At 38.3% G+C, this 12912-nt stretch overlaps 1 protein-coding gene across 1 annotated transcript in view; it reads right to left on the minus strand.

The window, feature by feature from the left end:
• Nucleotides 1–712: 712 nt before the first annotated feature.
• Nucleotides 713–12912, minus strand: part of ST18 (ST18 C2H2C-type zinc finger transcription factor) — a 100618-nt gene continuing 88418 nt past the window's right edge. The window contains exons 16-22 of the mRNA XM_058023327.1: nucleotides 11467–11529; nucleotides 11291–11371; nucleotides 10039–10260; nucleotides 7936–8024; nucleotides 6340–6443; nucleotides 4022–4165; nucleotides 713–3208 (exon numbers count right to left, since the gene is read on the minus strand). Of these exons, the coding sequence (XP_057879310.1) occupies nucleotides 3068–3208; nucleotides 4022–4165; nucleotides 6340–6443; nucleotides 7936–8024; nucleotides 10039–10260; nucleotides 11291–11371; nucleotides 11467–11529 (844 nt within the window). The 3' untranslated portion in view covers nucleotides 713–3067. The remainder of the gene's footprint in view (nucleotides 3209–4021; nucleotides 4166–6339; nucleotides 6444–7935; nucleotides 8025–10038; nucleotides 10261–11290; nucleotides 11372–11466; nucleotides 11530–12912) is intronic.

Below are 12912 nucleotides of genomic sequence, written 5' to 3' on the forward strand. Positions count from 1 at the left end.
AAATAAATAATTATCAGCTGCTTTATGGCATTTAAATGCGACTTATTTTCCAAATGAAAATCATTCTCTATATGCGGAAAGTTGGAATCTGAGACAAGAAATGCTCCTGAAGCCATTAGCACGCATCCTAAATAAAACTGTTTCCTGCATTCTCTACAACAAGCAGTGAAAAAAGAAATAGATGGAAATATTGTCTTTCTAAAACCAGCAGATTTTTATTTCTGCTATGTCTGAGCACTGCAATTCTCAGCAGAAAATTGCACTGGAACAGTGGGCGGTTCCAAATTGCTGGAAACTTTACAATGGCTTTTATGTTTAAACATCATTTAGCAGCTGTTAAAGGTCAGCACAAATCCTGTACTTTATCAGTATAAATGAAGTCTACAACTGCCAAGAAAAGAATGCATTAAATAATGCAGTGATTATCATCTCAAATCTTTTTTTCCCTTCAGAAGTGAAAGGGACCTCTTAAGCGATTCTATTTTTCTCCTCCTTATTTCAAATTGACAAAGTAAAACACTAATTAAATTATTTATATCAGAAATTTACTTATGAGGGTGACACATTTTGTACACAAAGCAAGTGAAACATATGACACATCGTATAGTGCCAGGTGCAGTTAATAAAGTGTAATATAAGTCAGCATCTAGAGGCTAAAAAACCCAACAAACTTGCTGCAATATTTCATTATCAATTTTATTTCCTACCATACACCAAATGTACAGCACAGAACACAATTTTGTTGTTTTGATGTAAGAAATATTAATTGTATGAAGAAACAGTATACAAACTACTCCAAATTAAAAAATGCATACATCATTGCTCTTTACAAAAGGTCTAATTTACAGTATAGCTCATCAATGCATTTAAACACAAAAAAAAAGAAAAACAGAAAGAAAAAAAAAAACAGTGCACATTACAAAACACATCAAGTACGAGGGAGGCAAATAAATACAAACATACTTCACAGAACATCCTGAGCAAACAACCAAACACAGATAAATTAACCTGAAGCCATAGTAAATCATAATAATAAATACATAGGTCAGTAAGAGAATTTTTTTTACTTAAATAAAATATATAACAAATCTGTTAAAATATTTAGTAAATTAAACTTTAGTCTTTGTAATGAGTGAACTCATTTTGTATGCATTTAACATGTATAACAAATGTTTGCTTTTTGAGTTTTTAGCAAGAACAATACCTTTAATAGCAAATTTTTGTTTGGTGTTCTCCTATTTATATTAGACAGCACATATGGTAGCTTTTGAAAAATCAATTTAAAAATAAACACAGCTCCTAAGAACACACATTTTCCCCTGTCTAAACTAAGATCGGAGAGTGGAATCAACCCCCCAACAAAAAGCAAGCCCCACCTAATGCAGAACAGTGACCACAGTGCATGAGAGTTGAATCACTTCTGAATAGTACTTTTGTGCAGGAACAGTAATAATATAATTGTATATGTCAAGCCTGTGAATGCCATCATATTCAATCTAAATATAAATGCGGCTAATAAAAATAAACACTTTCATTATAGCACGGAAAAATTAAACACACGCTAGATCCATGTATACATTTACACTGAGGCACATATGCACATGAGGTGTGTGTGCATACAAAAAAGGCAGTTTAGCTGGTTGTTTATACCTTTTTCTTAAAAAAAATAAATATAAAAAAAACTTCTGAAACAATGCTTAATTACTTACAATCCCTGAAATAGACATTGCCTCTGTTATAGCAACCGCTAGTTTCTGACGGATTCAGAAGTTCCACACCCAGGCTAACCGGATACCTCTGCGCAAGTGCTCGTCTGTCCACACCTCCGCCTGTCTGTCTGCTCTGTAGCACTTGGGACCCTACCAGAAGACTGGTGACAAACTCAGTATCAGCCTAGTCTCAGTGAAGAAGGATGGGAGAAACCAGTCATGGTGTTGCTACCGGTCATTCAGAGGGACAAGCGACCACCGTGGTGCCAGAGGGGTGTTGTTGCCCTCCAGAGAGACCGCTGCCTTCTCAGCTGCCATTACCTTCAAACCAGTATTAAATGCCATTTCAGGGGAGATGTGTTCGACTCATTATGTACAAAGCCTTTAGCTTGGGATGTGTTTGCGTTTTTTCAATCCAAATCCATTGCAATACTGGTCACTTGCTTAAAACCTCAACGTCTCATACTAAAAAAGTACCAGTACCTACCTAATTACCCTTCTTGTTTAGAGATAATTGTCATTTCCCTCCATGAGCTAACTCTGAACAAAAGCTGCAGTGGTAAAATAAATCTGAAGTTCTCTTGAAACATTTTAAATAATCATTCTCATAGGCTAAATCACACAGCCAAGTCAAGTGCTTTGCTGATTGCTATATTTCATTATTGCTAACATATTCTTTAACACACTGTTTTCCAGCATACTGTGCTTTTAAGAGCCCAAATTCCCCACTAGTGGGCACTATTTATCTTCTCATTCCATGCATCTTCACATCTCATGTTACTGCAAACCCATTTCTGATACAAAGCCATTATAAAAAAGCAGGATGTGAGGAAAATAAAACTAGAACCACGGTTCAGTCATTTGTTACTTTCATAGGTTTTTTTTTTTCTTCCTGTACAAACCCAGCAAGTTATTTAATTTACAGTATAGCTTTCAGTCTATTTAAAATCCCATTGGAAAATAAATTAATAAACACATTTGTAAAAATATGGCAGGCCGCAAAAATGCTGTTAAAAGATAAAAAAACCAACTCTTTGATTAGAAATAAATAAAAAATATAAAAAATAGTCGCACACACTTTTTACATTCACTTTACAAAAACTGAGTGCAAAAGAAGAAAAAAAAAGAAATTGTACTGAAATAAATACAATATACTAACAGAGTGCATTGCTGTTAATACAAATAGTCTGTTGTGGTTTTATTCTTTTTTTATGTCAGCTGGGAAAAAATTAGTGCAATGTTGCAATTGTAAATGCAGCATGGCAACCTACACCCCTTAGCAGTACATGAACTCCTAACAGATCCATCTGGAGTTTACTGCTGTTAAGTAATTTCTGTTGCCCAGCAGCTTTCACATCCTACACATGGATGCCCTTCACTGCCTGTTTGATACTTTCCAGCAGAGCTTTGCATTCAGGGGAATAGTCCCGTTCCAGATTGCTGTACATGTCTGTGAGTGTATTTACATATGCTTCAAAATTCTGCTCACTGATTGGCCCCTAAATGGAGACAAAACAGATTATAATTGTAGGAGGTAAAATTAAGGCTGAAAAACCCAAACACCCAACCCCAAAGCACGCCAAAGGAGCGATATGATGGCAACTGGGGAGAAGTCCTGAACAGGGCAGCCATCCAAATTAATGGAAGGGTTGTGGAAATTACAGGAGTTGCACATCCTGGGGACTCCAAGCAAGAAAAGGAGTTGGAGATATTATGGTTAGTGTAACCTTTTTTTTTTTTTTTTTTTTTTTTTTTTTTTTTGTGGCCTATTTGTCATTTTGTCATCTCTGGGATTGTGACTGATATTCTCCCTAACTGTCCTTTCTTAATCTTCCAGCGGCACTCGACATTTGGAAAGGGGACTGGGAACACGAGCACCTCTGTGGATTTGGCCTTTGTTTGAAAGTCAGATGTGAAATTCTTGAGAATATGGAGCTTGGTTTTCTCCAGAAGAATTATCTCTATGAAACAGGTTTTGATCTGGGAGCTGAGTAAATGAGGGCACTCATGAGAGTGAAGTTTTCACTCTTTGTGCAGGGTGGGTATTCAGACAGGCAGGTTTGAGGGAAAAGCCTGCCTTGTACGGTGAGGTACAGGGCAGAGATACCAGGGCTGGCTCAATCCTGAAAGGAACTGCACCTACGGCCACACAGACTTCATGATCCTGCATCTCTGCAAAGCAAATCAGCCTAAAAGTGCTCTCTGCTAATGCAGCTCCAGTGCTCCTGCCAGTCCCTGAGCTTGCTCATCTGCTTTGAATGCTGGCAAGGCAGTCTCAAAAGAAGGTGTTAACCTGCTGGCTGTGGGCTTACCATCTGTGGCAGCTGAATGTCAGCAAGACTGGAGATAAGGGCTTGGCTTAAGCCAGCTAACTCCTTCAACAGGCTCTCGTTGTTCTGCTCTATGAGTTTGTTCTCCTCTTCTATTGTTTTCAAATTGCTCTCCATAGATGTGATCTAAAAGAGACAGGCAGGCACAAACACAGACAGACAAACCCTTGTCAGCATTGTTACTGCAGTTTGAACCCAAAATATCAGCTGGGTGGTTATGAGAGAGGCCATGATGAATCTGAAACTCAGCTATGCTTCGTTTAGGAGAGACATAACTTCTCCACAGAGAATTCAGAGCAAAGAAGAGGTTGTATTTGCTCTGAAATGAGGGACTTTGCTGCTGGTTCATGGAGAAACCTTGTGGCAGCAAGGCACTAGAGACTGCCCCAGAGGGGGAGGAAGGAATTGAGCTTGCAGAGGAGGGTCAGTATGGAGCAGAGATGAAGTGTGGCCTCAGGGCTGGCGGAGGAAGGAGAAAGGAGGTTGATGTTTTCATTGCTGTCCTGCTCTTACAGCATCCCTGCTGCTCAGCCACAATAGCAAGGGCACGGGTATTGGGTATTAGCTGTTGTGCTGCTTTCCTGCCCTGCTCCTGGGTGAGCTCTGGGCTGGCTGGGATTAGCAACAGGCCTGGTGCTGGGAACAATGAGAAAAAAATAGAGTGGAAAGGAAACCGAGAGACTGAGCACTGTATTGCAAAGATGGTCTCTGACTAACAGAATGGAGAGGAGGGTTTTGGAAAGAGCAGGAAAAAGCAGCCAAGGTAGGAAAAAAATGGTATATTTTCGAAGTGAGAGCTCAGGTCTGAAAGCTTAGATGTCAAAAGCAGTGCTGAAAAAACAAAACCAGCAATGGCAGGGTCTGGTTCCCTCCTGCCCTGCTCCTTGTCCCAAGAGCAGACAGCTCAGCAGGGCAGAACCAAGGGCTGCCATCCCTGTGCCCCACCACAGCTCCACAGGGCACTGACCAGTGCAGTCATACCCACAATTGTCATGCCCACTCTTCTTTATTAGTATGCGCTTCTTTGCACTAATTAATTGCTTCCTGCTTGTGGCCACTTTACTTCCTTTGCTCAGGCACAGCCACACAGCAAAACTCCCCAGTGTCAGAAACCCCTTTTTGTGTGCCTGTCGTCCACTTCAACCCCTCCTCTGGAGGGTGCTCGTAGCAGTCTAACACCTGGCTGGGGTGGAGTAAAAGGAGGTAGGAGATTTATGGCTTCTGCTGTAGTTCAGTTCAGGCTTTGCTGGTCAAGCTGCCTTCACCAGGGAGAAAGTCTAGGGAGAAGAAACCTGACTGCACAAACAGGGCTATCTCCATGTAAATGGCTCAGTGAGCACCGGAGAGAACCAAGGGTCCTGAGACAGTGAGCACAGCCCCCCTGCAGTGCAGTTTGGGCTGGATATCCCCACAGCTGCTGTGGTGTGCAGCCAGATTGTTTAGATCCAGCACAGGTGGCACAGGCTTCTACCTTGTTTAGACCATACACACAGTGGTTGTTGAAAAAACAGCAGGAGACAACGCTGCTCATTCAAATGTGGTGCAAATAGAGGGGGGGTATGGTTACACTCAGTTTGGTTTAGATCTATATTCAGTTCACAAATTTATTTTTATTTCACTCTTATTCCGAAAATTCTGAAGCTTCTGCTCATGCTTTTACCCAATCTGCCCAGGTTAACTTCCAGGTGTACATGGGAGTCTGAAGGGATGATGCTACACAGCTCACTCCATAGAACCACTATCAGCATATTAAAACCAACTTAATCTCTCCAGTACAGAAAATAATGAAAGAGAATGACTCTTTTGCATAACTTCCATCAAAATCCTCTTCTACACAAGCTAGCAAAAGGTATACATTCCTTACCAGCGGTTGCCTGGAGGCAAAATTCAAAGTATTTGAATAATTGGCAGTGGGTGAGCTAAACTAGGAAAATTTTCTTTGGTACTCACTAAGACTTGGAGTGGGTTTGTAAGAGGTTTATCATCCCTGAAAACTCAAGTCATAGGACCTCCCTGGTTTGGTAAGCAGATGTTTGGTCAACAAAGGAAAATGGATGTTTTGTTTGGTAAGTATGTTTCATGTCTGCTTGCTAAGATTAGCTACAAACTGTCCTGAATTTGTCATTCAGCAGATCTTTAGGACAATATCTGCTGCTCATTTACAAAAAACAGCAAACAAGAGCTTGAAAAAAGAAGTGCAGAGGAAACTAGCTATTTTTAAACATAACATTTACATAGCATTTAATTTATTTATCGTGCTTAAACATAGCATAGGAAAGGGTTTCACATTTATGGCATACCTGAGTTTGAAGTTTCATCATGTCAGCTTCAATTTTAAGATTGGATTCATTCAGTTCTTTTATTTCTTCATCCAAGTGTCTTATTTCTTCATCACTCTCAATACCTGTAAATAGTTGAAAATAACGACATCAGATTTAAAGTGTCCACAGGACAATGGATGTATAACTAACCAGCTGTATTACCTGGTACTTAACCCTAGGAAAATAAGATTTTCAACAAATGATTGATCCTTATATTTTCTTTGATTTTACTATCAAAGTTCTTTCCTTCCTGTTAAATATTTATATGAGCTGAAACATAGATGGGGCTATCTTAGTCCTAATTTTTTCGCACTTTCTTTTTTCATTGCATCATGCAAGTACAAGCTGAAGGGTACAGAAAGGAAAAATTGCCCAGAAAGAGGAAAGTTTATCATAAATGTGAGGAGATTTTTATGGTGCTTGGGTGTGGGGGTTTTGTTGTTTGTTTTGGTTTGGTTTTTTTTTTGTTTGTTTTGCTTTTTTTTTTTTTAAAGGAATGCAACAGAACCCTTCTTTTTCAGAAAATACAGCAGGGCAACATCTTCTTTAGTATTATAATTGTTCACTCATCTGTACCTGTTTCTGATTTTGCAAGAATCTCTGTGGGGGCAAGCTCCTGTGCAGAAAACTTCAATAAGCACAGCCTTAGTTATATCTGATAAATAGTGAAGTTTAAATAACAGGAAAGGGTGAAATTTTCAGAAAGCTAACAAGTATTACAGAGAAAAAAAAAAAAAAGCAAAACAAAACAAAACAAAACAAAACCCTAAGAAGACAGGCTTTTTCATCCCAACAAGTTAGATTGCAAAGTAAAAAAGCTTCAGTTCTTTAATGAAAGATGTATCCTGAAATATACTGAGCTGTAGCAGCTGCTGGCAAATGCATGTTCCTGTTTCTGCTTAGTATCATTCTGAGCCCAACTCTGCCTGGAGATTTGTGCCACTGTTGTTACTGCTTTAAAGCCTAGAACCGAGTCTACTGGGGAGCCAGCATGGGAAATCTGTAAGCAGTAATGCAACCGTTTTCCTCAGCAGTTGGAGGCTAAAGACTAAATTTCCTGAATCCTGGCTCAATGCCCAACTTGCTAAAGCACATAGTACAAGAAGGGAGACTCCCACACATTTTCCCCTGCAACTCTTTGGTAATTATTGCTTTGCACTTAGGTTAGCTAAATTGCACAAGCACTGCATAGATACTAAACCATGTAGAAATGAAGTTAGAGAGATGAGTCAATTTCTGCCCACGATATTTCTCCCTTCCTACCTTATTCAGATAGCTAAGTCCTCCTGATCTGTAACTAATTGTTTATTAATTAAAACAATATTGAAAGGATACCCAAATTAAAAAAAAATGCTCTGGAACAAGAGCATATCCTCAATGTTCAGTTATCAAGATGTAAATGAGAATAATTTTATAATCTCTCATGCAAATATTTTTTGTTAGTCACGATTTTTTATTGCTAGAGACAAAGTACTGAGAATTAATGCCAGAATGGCATACAGGGGCACAAGTATAAATGGGAGTCAGGGCCCTTCTATCTAAATAAATGTCATCATTTTTTACAGATCTCCTTACCACCACTTGCTTTAAGCTTGATAGTCATTAATTCTTCTGAAATTTTGCCCTTTTTTATGGTTTGTGCATTCAGAGGACAACCAGACAGGCTGAAACAGATAGCAAAAAAAAAACATTAGCACCCACTTGAAAATGGCAACAATCCTTTCAGGCAATATTATCATGCACTTGGACAGACCTCTGTACCTAAGGTCGCATCAGTATCTCCATTATAGCATGGCTTCGGGGAATGACATAACTCATAAAGAGTCATTTAGCTGTATATTCCAGCTTGAAAATTGGCACAGAAATCTCAATCTATGAGTAAACAACTCTTAAGCATATTTCAAAATAAACAAAATTGCAGTAGCAGCTACTGTTAAGCTATATGAAGATGCATTTACAGAATTCGTTAAATTCAAACACTTATAAGCTGTTTTTATCAAGGGATTGTGCTCCAAAGGAGAGGAGAGTGTGGTATTTAAAATGGCAAGTTTACTATCCTAAAAAAAATTAGTTAATGGGATGATGTCCGCAGTGCCCAATTATTGTATCACTTTGTTGATACATAATAATGATCAATACAATAATAACTCTGGATATACCCTATAGGCTGTAATAGCTTTTTTGAATGGTTCCATTATATAGTCAGTTGGCTTTTTAACCACTGTTCACATTAAATTACATTTTGCTATTTCAAAGCTTACAATTTCATCAGCTGGTAATTATCTGAGGCAATTTTTATAGCCCACTAAAAGGCTAAGAGGAATTGCACTGTCTTAATACTATCTTTATAAATAACAAAGAAGAAATATCCATATGCCGAAGAACTGGCAGCAGGATTTGGTTTTAGGTGTATCTGAGTAAGGAGAGAGGGAAAACTTTGTTCCACAGAAAAGTAGTTGACGTGTGTGTGCATGTGCATGTAAAAATTTTTACAAAAAGAGAATCCTAACAGACATGGCATTTCCACATAGGGAAAAAACACCCAAAAAAACAACAAAGCAGTAAAACCTAAGCTTTCATTAGCTTGGGTAAAAGCTATACAGAAAGATGCTAGTTCTTCAGTTCTAAATTTTTGCTTATTATCTCTGCCCAGAGCAGATAGCTAACTGGGAGATTGTTTGAAAGCCATGAGTTACTTGTTAGGCTTCTAACATCCTAGGAAAGGATATAAAACAAAGTTATATCTGCTACATCATTTTAACTAATGTGATCTTGGGAGTGACCCAGTCTCATGTAAGATAGGAATCATCTGTACTATGAATTGCTATCAGCTAAAATACAGTTTTTGCTACTTGCTTAATGACCCACAATTTGCAGTAGTGTCCTAATGAAAAGACTTTTAGATGGGATGTAGGAAATAAAATTAGGATAACACTGGACTCTGACTGAATTTATTCAAATGACCATGGGCATTTCTTGTTTCGGAGAAGTTGACTCAAAGTGTTAAGAAGAAAGCAAAGGAGAGAGAGAATGTAGACTTAATTACTATTAAAGACAGAAAACCAAGCTTGCCAATCAGAATCTTTAATTATTTTCTATTCAATAAAGTCAGATTATTATTTTTCACAGTGATAGATGGTGTTTGTTGCTAGTTTTATGTGTGACTTCTTCTCTGCAAGGATAATTTTCTTTGTAAGATTGTTATAACTTTAAACTTTTTTAATCCACATAAGAGCTGCATGCTTATTGTTTCTTCTTTGTGTAACTTAAGCTGCTTAAATACAAAGTTTATAAGTATAACTTTTCCACTGGTAGAAAGATGAAATGAATGACTCTTGGCTAAAGCTTTTCTGGTGACATTTTCTGGTGATATTTCTCTTTTCTTTGGAAGATATGCAGACATACAACTCCATATTTCCCTAGGAAAGAACTCTACTTAATTTTAAAGTGCATAGACACTGTACCAATCTGAACACCTTGGAAAGTCATGCTTCAATGGGAACATAGTACAAGACATAAAATTTAAGTCTCTCAAACTAATTCTGTTTTGTATTACTTTACCTGCAATGTTATTACTCAAAAGACTTTAGCACAATTTATTCTGACTCTAAACTCACATGTTGCCAATTCAGAGTGGAATGTTAAGGAAAAGTGAAAAGAGAAAACACAAAGTTATACCTTCTGTGGGTGACAAAAACATTATTAACATGACCCAGCCCGTTGCAGCCTGGCAAAGGACAGTGTGGCAGCTCCTGTTTGTTCAGTTTCCAGGATAGCGAAGACCCATTGACAGGACTCTCCTTCTGTCTCTTGGCAGCCAAAGGACAACCAGAAGCAGTGCGATGGGAAGTGTATTTACCTGATATGTGACCTTGGCCATCACAGCCTATCACTGGGCATCTACAGAAACACAGCAAAAGAACCCTCATTTGCACTGCAGAGAGCAGGCAAAGACATTCTCAAAAAATCCCGAGAAAATCATTCCAGCTGCCTTTGCTACTTTGCTTTAATGGAGTAAGACTTGGTCCCTGTTGGCACACTGTACCAGAGCATCCAACTATTGTCAAGCTGGGTTATGGGGGTTCAGTTCATACTAAAATAAGGAAATTTGAAATACAGCTGTAGAGACTAAGAAAATAAGATGTTTGTTTAGATAGTATTTTACTGGAAAAGAAAATTGAAATTCTATCATGGGCAATAAATCGCACTTCTTCAAGTGTATGGAAAGTCAACATTGTCTCATTTCTGTCTTGGTTTTTGGTATGAAGAAGAGGGTGGGTTCCTGTAACTGGAAATCATGCACGGAAATCCATGCAAATATTTGCAAAGAAAGGAGAGGGAAGTTTTTGTGCTGCTCTGTCAGTGTTATGCAGTTTCAGACATATCATTAGCAAGTATTAAAACAACTCTCCATACAATGAAGCCTTCACTTTTATATTCTGGCAGTTATCATTTACAAATTTTAATGGAATATGCATTCAAGCCAGGAATGTAGTGAATCTCTACAGAGTTTCCAGTTTTCACTTTAACTGAAATTTTCATTCATAGATATAGAAAAATCTTGAGACTTACAGATATTTAAGTTCTCTGGAACATATTTTTAAGGTGTCACTCTGATTTAATTAGCTGACATGTTTCACCTCAGTCAGTAATAATTTTCCTTCATTTTGCCAAATTTTTCAACCCATTGGCATAGCACTCTTTAAATTAATTGGAGCAATACAAGCAGATACAGAAATCCTTCCTCACTGTTCAGTCTCCTAGGTGATGGACTCCACCAACTCCACAAGAAGCAGAAATACTTGGTTTGGTTCCAGCTCTGGGCACTATTCTGGCAGTGTTGAGATTAACTGGGGCATCTCCCTATGGTTCCTCAAGTCCTGAACTCTCCCAGGCCATTTCCCCCCTCCACCCCTGCTTCTGTACTCACTTAAGTTCAGGGTCTTCTTTTTCTTCCTTGGTAGGAGTGACTTTGATACCTCCTTTCCTGGCACGAGGGCAGCCAGACAAGCTGAAAGAAGCACACAGAGTAAGAGCCACCTCTTTCTGCTGCTGCCAGCCGAGAGCCCTGAGCACTGCAGCCCCAGGTGATGGGATGGTTGTTACCTTCTGTGGGATGCATAGTTCCCTGTCACGTGGCCAGAGCCGTCACAGCCAGGTGTTGGGCACCTATGGAATAATACAGGAATTACAAAATATGGTCACAAAGATACAGAGCAAATAATGTGTACAATCTATATTTTGTCTAGAGTGGAAGAAAGAACAGCAGAGCTTTTGCTGAATAACTAAACCTACCTCTCACTGGTTTGGTGTTTTTCCTTAAATAAGCATACTCCCTTTTTTGGTGTTTTTTTTTTGTTGTTGTTTCTTTTTTTGTTTTGTGGGGGTTTTTTTTAAGTAGCAGAGTTTTAATACTGAATATGAAATATATTTATTGCATATGATGTGTTGATTTACTTAGTTTATATCAATGTTTGCTTCAAACATTTTTCCTTGTACATAATCAACATTACAAAGAGAAGAAAAAAGCAGCTTGATATAGATCTATCGGTAAATTTGCTCTTATGTGTTTGTTTATTATTGGTACGATGTTTTCAGGTAGAGATATAAATAAGCACTTTGCCAGTATTTACAGAAAGGGAAACGAAAGCAGAGAAGCAGTTTTACTTTTGGCCATCAATAGACAGTAGCCAGAATTTGAATTTAATAATTTGTGTATTCTAGCACTGTAAGCATACCACAGCACCATCTCTTTCTTACTTGAGATTCAGTTGGGTGCTCAGCTGAGCAATTGGATTATGCTTATTTCTCATAGTTAAGGGATTGCTCTGTGTATGTGAGACAAACAAGCCTTTTCAAGTATGAATTTTTAATACTGAAACATCCATACAATGAAAAAAGAAAAAAGCCTGCTGGTTACTGTGCTTTTGCCAGCACTCTGGCAGGGTGGGCTTCCTGCTTGCTATGCCCCAAAAGCCAGCTTGGGTCAGTAGGTCTTTCCACTGACTCCTGTGGGATTTGGAGTGGAACCTCACTGGTAACACCTTCCATCTCAGAAGTACAGAGATTTTTTTTTTCTTTAATTTTTCTTTTTTCTTTTTTCTTTTCTTTTTTTTTTTTTTTTTTTTTTTTAGGCTGTTTTTATTTGTGGAGTGGTTTGGCTTGAGGTTTTTTTCAGAGAAGATTAATGTACCTCAGCAAACAAAGCAGCACTAAAAAACATTTGCCTTAGAAGTTATGCCAGCCTTTTCTATGTTTCTGAATTATACAACACAAAGTTCTTATACTAAGCAACCCTAAGGGACTTTGAAGTGCTATTATTTTTACAGAGTATCAGAATTACATAAGGAGTTGTGCCAAATAATGTTGTACTGAACCATTAAGGGAAGTTGCAGGGTTCAATATGCTCTTAAGGGTCCCAGTTGATACTGAATCTTTCCTGAGTTAAAGAGATTCGTGATTTCATCTTGTCATTGGTAGGCTGCCAGGGAAAACACCTACAAATATAATGGTAATAGTACATCTGGGTGTGCAGGTGCATCTCTTCACAGA

This window comes from Melospiza georgiana, chromosome 1 (assembly GCF_028018845.1).
Source record: "Melospiza georgiana isolate bMelGeo1 chromosome 1, bMelGeo1.pri, whole genome shotgun sequence".
Taxonomy (NCBI): Eukaryota; Metazoa; Chordata; class Aves; order Passeriformes; family Passerellidae; genus Melospiza; species Melospiza georgiana.